At 53.3% G+C, this 16,891-nt stretch overlaps 2 protein-coding genes across 3 annotated transcripts in view; one reads left to right on the top strand and one right to left on the bottom strand.

The window, feature by feature from the left end:
- The first annotated feature begins 2,445 nt into the window (after positions 1-2,445).
- Positions 2,446-6,706, top strand: LOC142905424 (uncharacterized). Its single transcript, XM_076052046.1, has 5 exons — positions 2,446-2,477; positions 3,418-3,774; positions 3,876-4,450; positions 5,366-6,038; positions 6,164-6,706. Exons 1-5 carry the CDS (start codon positions 2,446-2,448, stop codon positions 6,585-6,587), a joined length of 2,061 nt encoding a protein of 686 aa, XP_075908161.1. The 3' UTR covers positions 6,588-6,706.
- Positions 6,707-7,040: 334 nt separating this feature from the next.
- LOC116954212 (cysteine-rich secretory protein LCCL domain-containing 1-like) overlaps positions 7,041-16,891 on the bottom strand; it is a 39,945-nt gene continuing 30,094 nt past the window's right edge. For both annotated transcript variants that reach the window (XM_032974752.2, XM_076052108.1), the window contains 4 exons: positions 16,158-16,230; positions 15,325-15,400; positions 10,898-11,031; positions 7,041-8,226 (listed from right to left, as the gene is read on the bottom strand). In XM_032974752.2, the coding sequence (XP_032830643.2) occupies positions 8,175-8,226; positions 10,898-11,031; positions 15,325-15,400; positions 16,158-16,230 (335 nt within the window). In that variant the 3' untranslated portion in view covers positions 7,041-8,174. The remainder of the gene's footprint in view (positions 8,227-10,897; positions 11,032-15,324; positions 15,401-16,157; positions 16,231-16,891) is intronic.

Consider the following 16,891-nt stretch of genomic DNA (forward strand, 5'->3'; position numbering starts at 1 on the left):
TCCAGACCCCAGATTCAATCCAGACCCCAGATTCAGTCCAGACCCCAGATTCAATCCCGATCCCAGATTCAATCCAGACCCAGATTCAATCCAGATCCCAGATTCAATCCAGACCCCAGATTCAATCCAGATCCCAGATTCAGTCCAGACCCAGATTCAATCCAGATCCAGATTCAATCCAGATCCCAGATTCAATCCAGACCCCAGATTCAATCCAGACCCCAGATTCAATCCAGACCCCAGATTCAATCCAAACCCAGATTCAATCCAGACCCCCGATTCAATCCAGATCCCAGATTCCATTCAGGCGAGACCCGTGACTGTTTTCTTTTTGTCATTTCGGTGACCCAGGTCAGACGAGCAAATGAGACTCATCCTGGCCTCGAACACGGTAAATGCGAACACTTACAGCACCCTGATTGAATCCAGACCGAGAACAGATCCATGCGTGGACCCAGTCCCTCATCTACGCCAGGACCCCCAACATACCCAGTGCCACGGAAATGTGCGGAGACACGAAACATGGTCAAGAAGAAATCCGCGGAAGCGCCAACGCATTGGAGTGTGCGTGTTTAATTAAAAGGCACGGCCTTGGCACGGTCACACAGACACACATAAGCAGCTCAGCCCTACCCCCAATGCCCTCCCACACCGCGACTCCTACCCCTAACTCCTACACCTAAACCCTACACCTAACCCTTATACCTAACCCCTACACCTAAACCCTACACCTAACCCCTACACCTGACCATGAACCTTTGCCCTCTCTACCCACACCCATAAGCCTAACGTCAACCCTACTCATATTCTTACCCCTACACAAAACCCTACCCCTAACCCACCCCTATCCCAAGTCTCACCTCTACCCTCCACCTGCTAGCCTCACCCCTATCCCTTACCCCTAGACTCATCCCTATCTCCTTACCCCTAGCCTCACCCCTATCCCTTACCCCTAGACTCACTCCTATCCCCTTACCCCTAGCCTCACCCCCATCCCTTACCCCTAGCCTCACCCCTATCCCCTTACCCATAGCCTCACCCCTATCCCTTACCCCTAGACTCATCCCTATCCCCTTACCCCTAGACTCACCTCAACCCCCTTACCCATAGCCTCACCCCTATCCCCTTACCCATAGACTCATCCCTATCCCCTTACCCCTAGCCTCACCCCTATCCCCTTACCCCTAGACTCACCCCTATCCCCTTACCCCTAGACTCATCCCTATCCCCTTACCCCTAGACTCACCTCACCCCCCTTACTCCTAGACTCACCCCTATCCCCTTACCCCTAGACTCACCCCTTTCCCCTTACCCCTAGAGTCACCTCAACCCCCTTACCCCTAGACTCACCTCACCCCCCTTACTCCTAGACTCACCCCTATCCCCTTACCCCTATCCCCTTACCCCTAGACTCATCCCTATCCCCTTACCCCTAGACTCACCTCAACCCCCTTACCCATAGACTCACCTCACCCCCCTTACTCCTAGACTCACCCCTATCCCCTTACCCCTAGACTCACCCCTATCCCCTTACCCCTAGACTCACCTCACCCCTCTTACCCCTAGACTCACCTCAACCCCCTTACCCCTAGACTCACCTCAACCCCCTTACCCCTAGACTCACCCCTATCCCCTTACCCCTATCCCCTTACCCCTAGACTCACCCCTATCCCCTTACCCCTAGCCTCACCTCACCCCTCTTACCCCTAGACTCACCCCTATCCCCTTACCCCTAGACTCACCCCTATCCCCTTACCCCTAGACTCACCCCTATCCCCTTACCCCTAGCCTCACCTCACCCCTCTTACCCCTAGACTCACCCCTATCCCCTTACCCCTAGACTCACCTCACCCCCTTACCCCTAGACTCACCTCAACCCCCTTACCCCTAGACTCACCCCTATCCCCTTACCCATAGACTCATCCCTATCCCCTTACCCCTAGCCTCACCCCTATCCCCTTACCCCTAGACTCACCCCTATCCCCTTACCCCTAGACTCATCCCTATCCCCTTACCCCTAGACTCACCTCACCCCCTTACCCCTAGACTCACCTCAACCCCCTTACCCCTAGACTCACCCCTATCCTCTTACCCCTAGACTCACCTCACCCCTCTTACTCCTAGACTCACCCCTATCCCCTTACCCCTAGACTCACCTCAACCCCCAAATCCAGACCTTAACCCTCCCGCCAGCCCTCTATGCCCTCGAAACCCTCAAACGAGGTGCGTGTCCTGCGGTGTGAGTGTGGTGCAGCGTGTGATGTGACGTGTGATGCGGTGTTAGTGTGGTGCAGCGTGTGGTGCAGCGTCTGAAGCGGTGTTAGTATGGTGCAGCGTGTGGTGCAGCGTGTGATGCGGTGTGAGTGTGGTGCAGCGTGTGATGTGACGTGTGATGCGGTGTGTGTGTGGTGCAGCGTGTGGTGCAGCGTCTGAAGCGGTGTTAGTATGGTGCAGCGTGTGGTGCAGCATGTGATGCGGTGTGAGTGTGGTGCAGCGTGTGATGTGACGTGTGATGTGGTGTGTGCTGCGGTGTGAGTGTGGTGAATGTGGTGTCAGTGTGGTCAGTGTGGTGAGTGTGGTGAGTGTGGTGTCAGTGTGGTGAGTGTGGTGTCAGTGTGGTGAGTGTGGTGAGTGTGGTGTCAGTGTGGTGAGTGTTGTGTCAGTGTGGTGAGTGTAATGTCAGTGTGGTGAGTGTGGTGAGTGTGGTGAGTGTAGTGTCAGTGTGGTGAGTGTGGTGAGTGTGGTGTCAGTGTGGTGAGTGTGGTGAGTGTGGTGAGTGTACTGTCAGTGTGGTGAGTGTGGTGAGTGTGGTGTCAGTGTGGTGAGTGTGGTGAGTGGGAGTGTGGTGAGTGTGGTGAGTGTGGTGAGTATGAGTGTGGTGAGTGTGAGTGTGGTGGTGAGTGGTGGTGAGTGTGGTGGTGAGTGTGGTGGTGAGTGTGGTGAGTGTGGTGGCGAGTGTGAGTGTGGTGAATGTGGTGAGTGTGGTGGTGAGTGTGGTGGTGAGAGTGGTGAGTGTGGTGGTGAGTGTGGTGGTGAGTGTGGTGAGTGTGGTGGTGAGTGTGGTGAGTGTGGTGGTGAGTGTGGTGAGAGTGGTGGTGAGTGTGATGAGTGTGGTGAGTGTGGTGGTGAGTGTGGTGAGTGTGGTGAGTGTGAGTGTGGTGGTGAGTGTGGTGAGTGTGGTGGTGAGTGTGATGAGTGTGGTGGTGAGTGTGGTGAGTGTGGTGGTGAGTGTGGTGAGTGTAGTGTCAGTGTGGTGAGTGTGGTGAGTGTGGTGTCAGTGTGGTGAGTGTGGTGAGTGTGGTGAGTGTACTGTCAGTGTGGTGAGTGTGGTGAGTGTGGTGTCAGTGTGGTGAGTGTGGTGAGTGTGGTGAGTGGGAGTGTGGTGAGTGTGGTGAGTGTGGTGAGTGTGAGTGTCAGTGTGGTGAGTGTGGTGGTGAGTGTGGTGGTGAGTGTGGTGGTGAGTGTGGTGGCGAGTGTGAGTGTGGTGAATGTGGTGAGTGTGGTGAGTGTGAGTGTGGTGGTGAGTGTGGTGGTGAGTGTGGTGGTGAGTGTGGTGAGTGTGGTGGTGAGTGTGGTGAGTGTGGTGGTGAGTGTGGTGGTGATTGTGGTGAGTGTGGTGGTGAGTGTGGTGAGTGTGGTGGTGAGTGTGGTGAGTGTGGTGAGAGTGGTGGTGAGTGTGGTGAGTGTGGTGAGTGTGGTGGTGAGTGTGGTGAGTGTGGTGAGTGTGGTGAGTGTGGTGGTGAGTGTGGTGAGTGTGGTGAGTGTGGTGGTGTGGTGGTGAGTGTGGTGAGTGTGGTGGTGAGTGTGATGAGTGTGGTGGTGAGTGTGTTGAGTGTGGTGGTGAGTGTGGTGAGTGTGGTGAGTGTGGTGGTGAGTGTGGTGAGTGTGGTGGTGAGTGTGGTGGTGAGTGTGGTGAGTGTGGTGGTGAGTGTGGTGAGTGTGTTGAGTGTGGTGGTGAGTGTGGTGAGTGTGGTGAGTGTGGTGGTGAGTGTGGTGAGTGTGGTGAGTGTGGTGGTGAGTGTGGTGGTGAGTGTGGTGGTGAGTGGTGGTGAGTGTGGTGGTGAGTGTGGTGGTGAGTGTGGTGGCGAGTGTGAGTGTGGTGAATGTGGTGAGTGTGGTGAGTGTGAGTGTGGTGGTGAGTGTGGTGGTGAGTGTGGTGGTGAGTGTGGTGGTGAGTGTGGTGAGTGTGGTGGTGAGTGTGGTGAGTGTGGTGGTGAGTGTGGTGGTAATTGTGGTGAGTGTGGTGGTGAGTGTGGTGAGTGTGGTGGTGAGTGTGGTGAGTGTGGTGAGAGTGGTGGTGAGTGTGGTGAGTGTGGTGAGTGTGGTGGTGAGTGTGGTGAGTGTGGTGAGTGTGGTGAGTGTGGTGGTGAGTGTGGTGAGTGTGGTGAGTGTGGTGGTGTGGTGGTGAGTGTGGTGAGTGTGGTGGTGAGTGTGATGAGTGTGGTGGTGAGTATGTTGAGTGTGGTGGTGAGTGTGGTGAGTGTGGTGAGTGTGGTGGTGAGTGTGGTGAGTGTGGTGGTGAGTGTGGTGGTGAGTGTGGTGAGTGTGGTGGTGAGTGTGGTGAGTGTGTTGAGTGTGGTGGTGAGTGTGGTGAGTGTGGTGAGTGTGGTGGTGAGTGTGGTGAGTGTGGTGAGTGTGGTGGTGAGTGTGGTGGTGAGTGTGGTTGTGAGTGTGGTGAGTGTGGTGGTGAGTGTGGTGAGTGTGTTGGTGAGTGTGGTGGTGAGTGTGGTGAGAGTGGTGGTGAGTGTGATGAGTGTGGTGAGTGTGGTGGTGAGTGTGGTGAGTGTGGTGGTGAGTGTGGTGAGTGTGGTGGTGAGTGTGATGAGTGTGGTGGTGAGTGTGGTGAGTGTGTTGAGTGTGGTGGTGAGTGTGGTGAGTGTAGTGTCAGTGTGGTGAGTGTGGTGAGTGTGGTGTCAGTGTGGTGAGTGTGGTGAGTGTGGTGAGTGGGAGTGTGGTGAGTGTGGTGAGTGTGAGTGTCAGTGTGGTGAGTGTGGTGGTGAGTGGTGGTGAGTGTGGTGGTGAGTGTGGTGAGTGTGGTGGCGAGTGTGAGTGTGGTGAGTGTGGTGGCGAGTGTGAGTGTGGTGAATGTGGTGGTGAGTGTGAGTGTGGTGGTGAGTGTGGTGAGTGTGGTGAGTGTGATGGTGAGTGTGGTGAGTGTGGTGGTGAGTGTGGTGGTGAGTGTGGTGAGTGTGGTGGTGAGTGTGGTGAGTGTGGTGGTGAGTGTGGTGAGAGTGGTGGTGAGTGTGGTGAGTGTGGTGAGTGTGGTGGTGAGTGTGGTGAGTGTGGTGAGTGTGAGTGTGGTGAGTGTGGTGGTGAGTGTGGTGAGTGTGGTGAGTGTGGTGGTGAGTGTGGTGAGTGTGGTGAGTGTGGTGGTGTGGTGGTGAGTGTGGTGGTGAGTGTGGTGAGTGTGGTGGTGAGTGTGGTGAGTGTGGTGGTGAGTGTGGTGAGAGTGGTGGTGAGTGTGGTGAGTGTGGTGAGTGTGGTTGTGAGTGTGGTGAGTGTGGTGAGTGTGAGTGTGGTGAGTGTGGTGGCGAGTGTGAGTGTGGTGAATGTGGTGGTGAGTGTGAGTGTGGTGGTGAGTGTGGTGAGTGTGGTGAGTGTGATGGTGAGTGTGGTGAGTGTGGTGGTGAGTGTGGTGGTGAGTGTGGTGAGTGTGGTGGTGAGTGTGGTGAGTGTGGTGGTGAGTGTGGTGAGAGTGGTGGTGAGTGTGGTGAGTGTGGTGAGTGTGGTGGTGAGTGTGGTGAGTGTGGTGAGTGTGAGTGTGGTGAGTGTGGTGGTGAGTGTGGTGAGTGTGGTGAGTGTGGTGGTGAGTGTGGTGAGTGTGGTGAGTGTGGTGGTGTGGTGGTGAGTGTGGTGGTGAGTGTGGTGAGTGTGGTGGTGAGTGTGGTGAGTGTGGTGGTGAGTGTGGTGAGAGTGGTGGTGAGTGTGGTGAGTGTGGTGAGTGTGGTTGTGAGTGTGGTGAGTGTGGTGAGTGTGAGTGTGGTGAGTGTGGTGAGTGTGGTGGTGAGTGTGGTGAGTGTGGTGAGTGTGGTGGTGTGGTGGTGAGTGTGATGAGTGTGAGTGTGGTGAGTGTCGTGAGTGTAGTGGTAAGTGTGGTGGTGAGTGTGGTGAGTGTGGTGGTGAGTGTGGTGAGTGTGGTGAGTGTGGTGAGTGTAGTGGTGAGTGTGAGTGTGGTGAGTGTGGTGAGTGTGAGTGTGGTGAGTGTGGTGGTGAGTGTAGTGGTGAGTGTGGTGACTGGTGGTGAGTGTGGTGAGTGTGGTGGTGAGTGTGGTGAGTGTGGTGGTGAGTGTAGTGGTGAGTGTGGTGAGTGTGGTGGTGAGTGTGGTGGTGAGTGTGGTGAGTGTGGCGGTGAGTGTGGTGAGTGTGGTGAGTGTGGTGGTGAGTGTGGTGAGTGTGGTGAGTATGAGTGTGGTGAGTGTGGTGAGTGTGGTGGTGAGTGTGGTGAGTGTGGTGGTGAGCGTGATGGTGAGTGTGGTGGTGAGTGGGGTGAGTGTGGTGTCAGTGTGGTGGTGAGTGTAGTGGTGAGTGTAGTGGTGAGTGTGGTGAGTGTGGTGGTGAGTGTGGTGAGTGTGGTGGTGTCAGTGTGATGAGTGTCAGTGTGGTGAGTGTGAGTGTGGTGAGTGTGGTGGTGAGTGTGGTGGTGAGTGTGGTGGTGAGTGTGGTGAGTGTGAGTGTGGTGAGTGTGAGTGTGGTGGGTGTGGTGAGTGTGGTGGTGAGTGTGGTAAGTGTAGTGGTGAGTGTGGTGAGTGTGGTGGAGAGTGTGGTGAGTGTGGTGAGTGTAGTGGTGAGTGTGGTGAGTGTGGTGGTGAGTGTGGTGGTGAGTGTGGTGGTGAGTGTGGTGAGTGTGGTGTCAGTGTGGTGGTGAGTGTAGTGGTGAGTGTAGTGGTGAGTGTGGTGAGTGTGGTGGTGAGTGTGGTGAGTGTGGTGAGTGTGGTGGTGTCAGTGTGGTGAGTGTGAGCGTAGTGGTGAGTGTGGTGAGTGTGTTGAGTGTGGTGAGTGTGAGTGTGGTGAGTGTGGTGAGTGTAGTGGTGAGTGTAGTGGTGAGTGTGAGTGTGGTGAGTGTGGTGAGTGTGGTGAGTGTAGTGGTAAGTGTAGTGGTGATTGTGGTGAGTGTGGTGAGTGTGGTGGTGAGTGTGGTGAGTGTGGTGAGTATGAGTGTGGTGGTGAGTGTGGCGAGTGTGGTGGTGAGCGTGATGGTGAGTGTGGTGGTGAGTGGGGTGAGTGTGGTGTCAGTATGGTGGTGAGTGTAGTGGTGAGTGTGTTGAGTGTGGTGGTGAGTGTGGTGAGTGTGGTGGTGTCAGTGTGATGAGTGTCAGTGTGGTGAGTGTGAGTGGTGAGTGTGGTGAGTGTGAGTGTGGTGAGTGTGGTGGTGAGTGTGGTGGTGAGTGTGGTGGTGAGTGTGGTGAGTGTGGTGAGTGTGGTGGGTGTGGTGAGTGTGGTGGTGAGTGTGGTAAGTGTGGTGAGTGTGGTGGTGAGTGTGGTGGTGAGTGTGGTAAGTGTAGTGGTGAGTGTGGTGTGTGTGGTGAGTGTGGTGAGTGTGGTGAGTGTGGTGGAGAGTGTGGTGAGTGTGGTGAGTGTAGTGGTGAGTGTGGTGAGTGTGGTGAGTGTGGTGGTGAGTGTGGTGGTGAGTGTGGTGAGTGTGGTGTCAGTGTGGTGGTGAGTGTAGTGGTGAGTGTAGTGGTGAGTGTGGTGAGTGTGGTGGTGAGTGTGGTGAGTGTGGTGGTGTCAGTGTGGTGAGTGTGAGCGTAGTGGTGAGTGTGGTGGTGAGTGTGGTGAGTGTGGTGAGTGTGGTGGTGAGTGTGGTGAGTGTGATGAGTGTGGTGGTGAGTGTGGTGAGTGTGGTGGTGAGTGTGGTGAGTGTGGTGGTGAGTGTGGTGAGTGTGGTGGTGAGTGTGGTGAGTGTGGTGAGTGTGAGTGTGGTGAGTGTGGTGGTGAGTGTGGTGGTGAGTGTGAGTGTGGTGAGTGTGGTGGTGAGTGTGGTGGTGAGTGTGGTGGTGAGTGTGGTGAGTGTAGTCGTGAGTGTGGTGAGTGTGGTGAGTGTGGTGAGTGTGGTGGTGTCAGTGCGGTGTCACGGCCGCGTTATCCCCACGAGGCCGATCGCTGCTCGTTGCATTTCATCGTTGTACGTAGAAAGTCAGAGGTCACGGGGGTCACGAGGTCACGGGGTCACGGGGTCAGATGACGGCAAACACTCGGAACGCCTTCCCTCCCGGGGGGTTCTGCAAACTGTGGAGAGAACAAACGGGTCAACCACACTCAACCACACTCAACCACAGTCAGCCACACTCAACCACAGTCAATCACAGTCAACCACTCAACCACAGTCAGCCACACTCAACCACTCAGCCACACCCAACCACACTCAACCACAGTCAACCACAGTCAGCCACACTCAACCACACTCAACCACAGTCAACCACACTCAACCACACTCAACCACAGTCAACCACTCAACCACAGTCAGCCCCACTCAACCACTCAGCCACACTCAACCACAGTCAACCACAGTCAATCACTCAACCACAGTCAGCCACACTCAACCACTCAGCCACACTCAACCACACTCAACCACAGTCAATCACTCAACCACAGTCAGCCACACTCAACCACTCATCCACACTCAACCACACTCAACCACGGTCAACCACGGTCAACCACAGTCAATCACTCAACCAAGGTCAACCACAGTCAATCATTCAACCACAGTCAGCCACACTCAACCACTCAGCCACACTCAACCACACTCAACCACGGTCAACCACAGTCAATCACTCAACCACGGTCAACCACGGTCAACCACAGTCAATCACTCAACCACACTCAACTACAGTCAATCACTCAACCACAGTCAGCCACACTCAACCACTCAACCACACTCAACCACGGTGAACCACGGTCAACCACAGTCAACGACACTCAACCACGGTTAGCCACACTCAACCACTCAGCCACACTCAACCACACTCAACCACACTCAACCACAGTCAATCACTCAACCACAGTCAGCCACACTAAACCACTCAGCCACACTCAACCACAGTCAACCACAGTCAATCACTCAACCACACTCAACCACGGTCAACCACACTCAACCACACTCAACCACAGTCAATCACTCAACCACAGTCAGCCACACTCAACCACTCAGCCACACTCAACCACACTCAACTACAGTCAATCACCCAACCACAGACAGCCACACTCAACCACTCAGCCACACTCAACAGCACTCAACCACGGTCAACCACGGTAAACCACGCACGGTCAACGACAGTCAACGACACTCAACCACGGTCATCCACACTCAACCACGGTCAACCACACTCAATCACTCAACCACGGTCAACCACACTCAACCACGGTCAACCACACTCAATCACACTCAACCACGGACAACCACAGTCAATCACACTCAACCACGGTCAACCACAGTTAACCACGGTCAATCACACACTCAACCAAACTCAACGACATCACAATCACGTGACATGGCCGAGCGGTAGTGCGTCGCCGCTTGTTGTCACTCTCACACCGCACAACACTCACACCGCACAACACTCACACCGCACGACACTCACACCACACGACACTCACACCACACAACACTCACACCGCACAACACTCACACCGCACAACACTCACACCGCACAACACTCACACCACACAACACTCACACCGCACAACACTCACACCGCACAACACTCACACCACACAACACTCACACCACACAACACTCACACCACACAACACTCACACCACACAACACTCACACCGCACAACACTCACACCACACAACACTCACACCGCACAACACTCACACCACACAACACTCACACCGCACAACACTCACACCGCACAACACTCACACCGCACAACACTCACACCACACAACACTCACACCGCACAACACTCACACCACACAACACTCACACCGCACAACACTCACACCGCACAACACTCACACCGCACAACACTCACACCACACAACACTCACACCACACAACACTCACACCACACAACACTCACACCGCACAACACTCACAACACACAACACTCACAACACACAACACTCACACCACAAAGATATCCCCCCCCCCCCCCCCGCATAGCCTTAAATGTTGGAGTGAACGCTGTTAGCGAGCACCTATGAAGCCCGGCACGGCACACGAGGAGGTGGGTGGCCAGCACAACGCCCGGCCGCCTTTGTCTCCCCGCTTGCGATGTTTACGCACCGCACCAGGTACTCATTTGAGGCCGAGTCGACCTCGGGGAGTCCCAGGGCCGGTTCGGGATCATCGTCACCGGCGTTGGTGGCCGTGAGCGGGGAATGGAACTCCGAGTGCCGGGTTCGTAGCGCAGAGAAACCGGGAAGCCACCGCTCCCCTAGCATCAACGACAATGACTAAGTGGCGGCGACGTCACCACGGCGCTTGTGCCAGGCTAGGTGCACGTTGAGGCCACGTGAGGTGTCGGACGCCCGCAGGCAGGACACGGGACAGACCCAGCAGGTGCCACGGGTCGACTGACTGAGATGCACCACAACAACAACAACAACCGCCATTCGCCACTAAGTGGCGGTGACGTCACCACGACGCTTGTGCCAGGCCATGTGCACCTTGAGGCCACACACGCACAGACACGCACAGACACACACACAGACACGCACAGATACACACAGACACGCACAGACACACACACAGACACGCACAGACACACACAGACACACAGACACGCACAGACCCACACAGACACGCACAGACACACACAGACACACACACACACACACACAGACACACACACACAGACACACACACACAGACACACACAGACACACACACACACACACAGACACACACACGCACGCACGCGGTGCACCACACTCGCAGGTGTGCCGCACCTCTCGGAGAAGATGCCGTTCTGGAAGGAGGCCAGGTACTCAGACTTCTTGTCCACGGGCATCAGGTCCACGTAGCCACCGCGCGCGTTCTGCACCACGCCGGCGTGCACCGCCACGCGGCACGCGCTCGACAGCTGTGCCAGGGGGGGATGGACGCCGACAACAATCGGCGGCTCACTCGCTTCGACGACGACGCCGACGGCGGCGGCAGTCGCCAATCGCCACCGAAGCGGCGGTGGCGACGTCACGAGGGCTCTTGTGACGCGAGGCCAGGAGCACTTTCGGAGGCCACGCGGAGCGTCGAAGGCTCCCCGGCAGGTCACTCACTCCGCTCACTGCCTCGCTCACCGATTCACTACCATACTCATGAACACGCTCACTGCCATAGTCATCAACACGCTCACTACCATACTCATCAACACACTACCATAGTCATCAACACGCTCACTACCATACTCATCAACACACTCACTACCATACTCATCAACACACTACCATACTCATCAATACACTCACTACCATACTCATCAACACACTCACTACCATACTCATCAACACGCTCACTACCATACTCATCAACACACTCACTACCATAGTCATCAACACACTACCATAGTCATCAACACGCTCACTACCATGCTCATCAACACACTCACTGCCATAGTCATCAACACGCTCACTACCATACTCATCAACACGCTCACTACCATAGTCATCAACACGCTCACTACCATACTCATCAACACACTCACTACCATACTCATCAACACGCTCACTACCATACTCATCAACACGCTCACTACCATACTCGTCAACACACTCACTACCATACTCATCAACACGCTCACTACCATACTCATCAACACACTCACTACCATACTCATCAACACGCTCACTACCATACTCATCAACACACTCACTACCATACTCATCAACACGCTCACTACCATACTCATCAACACACTCACTACCATACTCATCAACACGCTCACTACCATACTCATCAACACGCTCACTACCATAGTCATCAACACACTCACTACCATAGTCATCAACACACTACCATACTCATCAACATGCTCACTACCATAGTCATCAACACACTCACTACCATAGTCATCAACACACTACCATACTCATCAACACGCTCACTACCATACTCATCAACACTCACTACCTTAGTCATCAACACGCTCACTACCATACTCATCAACACACTCACTACCATAGTCATCAACACACTACCATACTCATCAACACGCTCACTACCATACTCATCAACACACTACCATACTCATCAACACACTCACTACCATACTCATCAACACACTCACTACCATACTCATCAACACACTCACTACCATACTCATCAACACGCTCACTACCATAGTCATAAACACGCTCACTACCATACTCATCAACACGCTCACTACCATACTCATCAACACACTACCATACTCATCAACACGCTCAATACCATACTCATCAACACACTACCATACTCATCAACACGCTCACTACCATACTCATCAACACACTACCATACTCATCAACACGCTCACTACCATACTCATCAACACGCTCACTACCATACTCATCAACACGCTCACTACCATACTCATCAACACGCTCACTACCATACTCATCAACACACTCACTACCATACTCATCAACACACTCACTACCATACTCGTCAACACACCCACTACCATACTCATCAACACGCTCACTATCATACTCATCAACACACTACCATACTCATCAACACGCTCACTACCATAGTCATCAACACGCTCACTACCATACTCATCAACACGCTCACTACCATACTCATCAACACACTCACTACCATACTCATCAACATGCTCACTACCATACTCATCAACACGCTCACTACCATACTCATCAACACACTACCATACTCATCAACACACTCACTACCATACTCATCAACACGCTCACTACCATACTCATCAACACACTACCATACTCATCAACACGCTCACTACCATACTCATCAACACGCTCACTACCATACTCATCAACACACTCACTACCATACTCATCAACACACTCACTACCATACTCATCAACACGCTCACTACCATACTCATCAACACACTCACTACCATACTCATCAACACACTCACTACCATACTCATCAACACGCCCACTACCATAGTCATCAACACGCTCACTACCATAGTCATCAACACGCTCACTACCATACTCATCAACACACTCACTACCATACTCATCAACACACTCACTACCATACTCATCAACACGCTCACTACCATAGTCATCAACACGCTCACTACCATACTCATCAACACGCTCACTACCATAGTCATCAACACGCTCACTACCATACTCATCAATACACTCACTACCATACTCATCAACACACTCACTACCATACTCATCAACACACTCACTACCATATTCATCAACACACTCACTACCATACTCATCAACACGCTCACTACCATACTCATCAACACACTACCATAGTCATCAACACACTCACTACCATACTCATCAACACACTCACTACCATACTCATCAACACACTCACTACCATACTCATCAAAACACTCACTACCATACTCATCAACACACTACCATACACATCAACACACTACCATACTCATCAACACACTCACTACCATACTCATCAACACACTACCATACTCATCAACACGCTCACTACCATAGTCATCAACACGCTCACTACCATACTCATCAACACACTCACTACCATACTCATCAACACGCTCACTACCATACTCATCAACACGCTCACTACCATACTCATCAACACACTACCATACTCATCAACACACTCACTACCATACTCATCAACACACTCACTACCATACTCATCAAAACACTCACTACCATACTCATCAACACACTACCATACACATCAACACACTACCATACTCATCAACACACTCACTACCATACTCATCAACACACTACCATACTCATCAACACGCTCACTACCATAGTCATCAACACGCTCACTACCATACTCATCAACACACTCACTACCATACTCATCAACACACTCACTACCATACTCATCAACACGCTCACTACCATACTCATCAACACGCTCACTACCATACTCATCAACACACTACCATAGTCATCAACACACTACCATAGTCATCAACACGCTCACTACCATAGTCATCAACACGCTCACTACCATAGTCATCAACACACTCACTACCATACTCATCAACACACTCACTACCATACTCACCAACACACTCACTACCATACTCATCAACATGCTCACTACCTTAGTCATCAACACACTACCATAGTCAACACGCTCACTACCATAGTCATCAACACACTCACTACCATACTCACCAACACACTCACTACCATAGTCATCAACACGCTCACTACCATAGTCATCAACACACTCACTACCATACTCACCAACACACTCACTACCATAGTCATCAACACACTCACTACCATACTCACCAACACACTCACTACCATAGTCATCAACACACTCACTACCATACTCACCAACACACTCACTACCATACTCACCAACACACTCACTACCATACTCATCAACACACTCACTACCTATTGTGGTGTTGTAGAACGACACTGCTGTATTGGCCCTATATGGGGGCTGTAGGCAGGTGTCACGGGGGTCGTGTCAGGCCGTGACTCTCTCCGTGAACCCAACAGGACACGTGACCGGATAGAGGGGGGGCCAGGGGTCCCAGGGGAATCACGTGGTTGGGGTTCGGGCCTTCCAGAAGGATCGGGAAGGGGGGCGTGGCCTGGGACGGAGCCAGCCACGCCGGAGTGGTTATAAGCGGGGTGTGGACGGAGAGTTGGGGGCTGGTCTGCGCTGTTCTGCTCTGCTGCTGGGTCATCTCAGGGATGAATCTCTCGGGTCTCCGCTAGTGGACCAGGCAGCGTGTGGGGCTGTCCTGGTCCAGTAATATAGTATCCTCGTGTGTTTGTTAAGTCGTTATGTTAAGCGTTAATTGTTATGGTGCCTAATAAATAGCGTTGCCTCCCAAGTTCCAGTGTGCGCCTGAATTTAACCCGCTGCAATATCAATACACTCACTATCATACTCACCAACACGCTCACCATTACACTCACCGATTCAAATAATCGTCATTGGTGTTAGGAATCGAACTCAGGTTGCTGGGTTCTTAGCGCAGCACGCTAAACCCTAGGTCGACTCAGCCTCAAATGAGTACCTGGTGCAGTGTCAGTAAACATCGCCACTGGGGAGACAAAGGCGGCCGGGCGTGTTGCTGACCACCCACCCCCTCGTGTGCCGTGCCGGCCTTCATAGGTGCTCATCACTACTAGCACTTGCCCCAGCAGCCTGGTGAGGCTACACGGAGGATCTTTGTCTTGGTGTCACTCACGTCAGAGTAGATCGTTGAGCCAATGACACGCGCTTGATGAGGGTTGTACTGCATGCAGTGGGCGGGGCAGTGGACCCTGGGGGACGGGGATGGGGGGGGGCAGACACAGGGGTGAGGTGGGGTGAGGTAGGGTGAGGGAGCCAGGACTCCTCACCATGCTCACTCAAAACCTCGCTACTCACCCAAACCTCGACTACTCCCAAATCCCCACCTGAACAACAATCACCTTAACCAAACTCACCTGGGCTAACACCCACCCGGACCCAGTACTCACACTCACCTGGCCTCACGCTCACCTGGGCTTACGCTCACCTGGACCCACGCTCACCTGGATTAACACTCACCTAGAACCAGTACTCACACCCACCCGGGCTTACGCTCACCCGGACTCACGCTCACCCGGACTCACGCTCACCCGGACTCTCGCTCACCCGGACTCATGCTCACCCGGACTCACGCTCACCCGGACTCACGCTCACCTGGACTCACGCTCACCTGGACTCACGCTCACCCGGACTCACGCTCACCTGGACTCACGCTCACCTGGACTCACGCTCACCCGGACTCACGCTCACCCGGACTCACGCTCACCCGGACCCTCGCTCACCCGGACTCACGCTCACCCGGACTCACGCTCACCCGGGACTCACGCTCACCTGGGACCCTCGCTCACCCGGACTCTCGCTCACCCGGACTCTCGCTCACCCGGACTCTCGCTCACCTGGACTCTCGCTCACCCGGACTCTCGCTCACCCGGACTCACGCTCACCCGGACTCACGCTCACCCGGACTCACGCTCACCCGGACTCACGCTCACCTGGACTCACGCTCACCTGGGGCAATGCGTCGCTGGTTTCCTGTAAGGACACAGCTGGCCCACGGTGGTGACACAGTCCAGAGCCTTCACTGCGGGGGGGAGGGAGGGAGAGAGCGGCGGGCCCCCCCGTTCGAGTGGTGAGAGTGAGCGGAGCGAGATTAGTGCGGGTGGAGCCCAGACTTCCGGGAGGCTCAGCAGTGTAAGAGCAAGCAGCTTGCCAATCATCATCATCATAATCCCTCCCTTCCTCCGGGGTAGCATCATCATCAGGCATGGGTGGTGGTGGTGGAACAGTCTAAACTAAGCTGTTAAACTATTTATTCATTAGTTTAATTGGCCGCCACATGACGGGCTCATAAATATTAAGTTGAATGAAAAAGACTAAAATGGAAGGATTGTATTTCGATTTAAAGCTTTCGTGACTGCAAGGATTCATCTTCTTTGGTTCTTTCGGTAAAGTCACGTAGAATGAGAATAAAATAATAAATTAATAAAATAAAATAACACAATAAAATTCTCACGACGTTTCGGCCACAACACAAGTGGCCTTCATCAGGTGAAGGGACGAGACTGTCTGGAGGATTGTATCGAATTTATTAAATCGAACATATCTCTATATATATCAAATTCGGTGTAAATTGACGATCATCTCCCAAAAGTTTTCCTTGACGTGAAGACTTTTTACTTATTGGATTCTGCATTGATGTGATTTTTTTTTTGTTACTATTTATAAACCGGAAGGACAGGTCG

The sequence above is a fragment of the Petromyzon marinus genome, chromosome 54 (genome assembly GCF_048934315.1).
Source record: "Petromyzon marinus isolate PM22_M1 ecotype Great Lakes invasive population chromosome 54, UKy_Petmar_22M1.pri1.0, whole genome shotgun sequence".
Lineage (NCBI taxonomy): Eukaryota > Metazoa > Chordata > Hyperoartia > Petromyzontiformes > Petromyzontidae > Petromyzon > Petromyzon marinus.

Bases quoted from the DNA above. Each gene is read 5' to 3' on its own strand.
- LOC142905424 (XM_076052046.1), top strand. From the start codon at position 2,446: ATGGTGCAGCGTGTGGTGCAGCATGTGATGCG. The intron at 4,451-5,365 runs GTATGTTGAGTG...GAGTGTGGTGAG, and splicing joins TGTGATGAGTGTGGTGGTGA to TGTGGTGGTGTGGTGGTGAG. The intron at 6,039-6,163 runs GTGGTGAGTGTG...TGTAGTGGTGAG, and splicing joins GTGGTGAGTGTGGTGGTGTG to TGTGAGTGTGGTGAGTGTGG.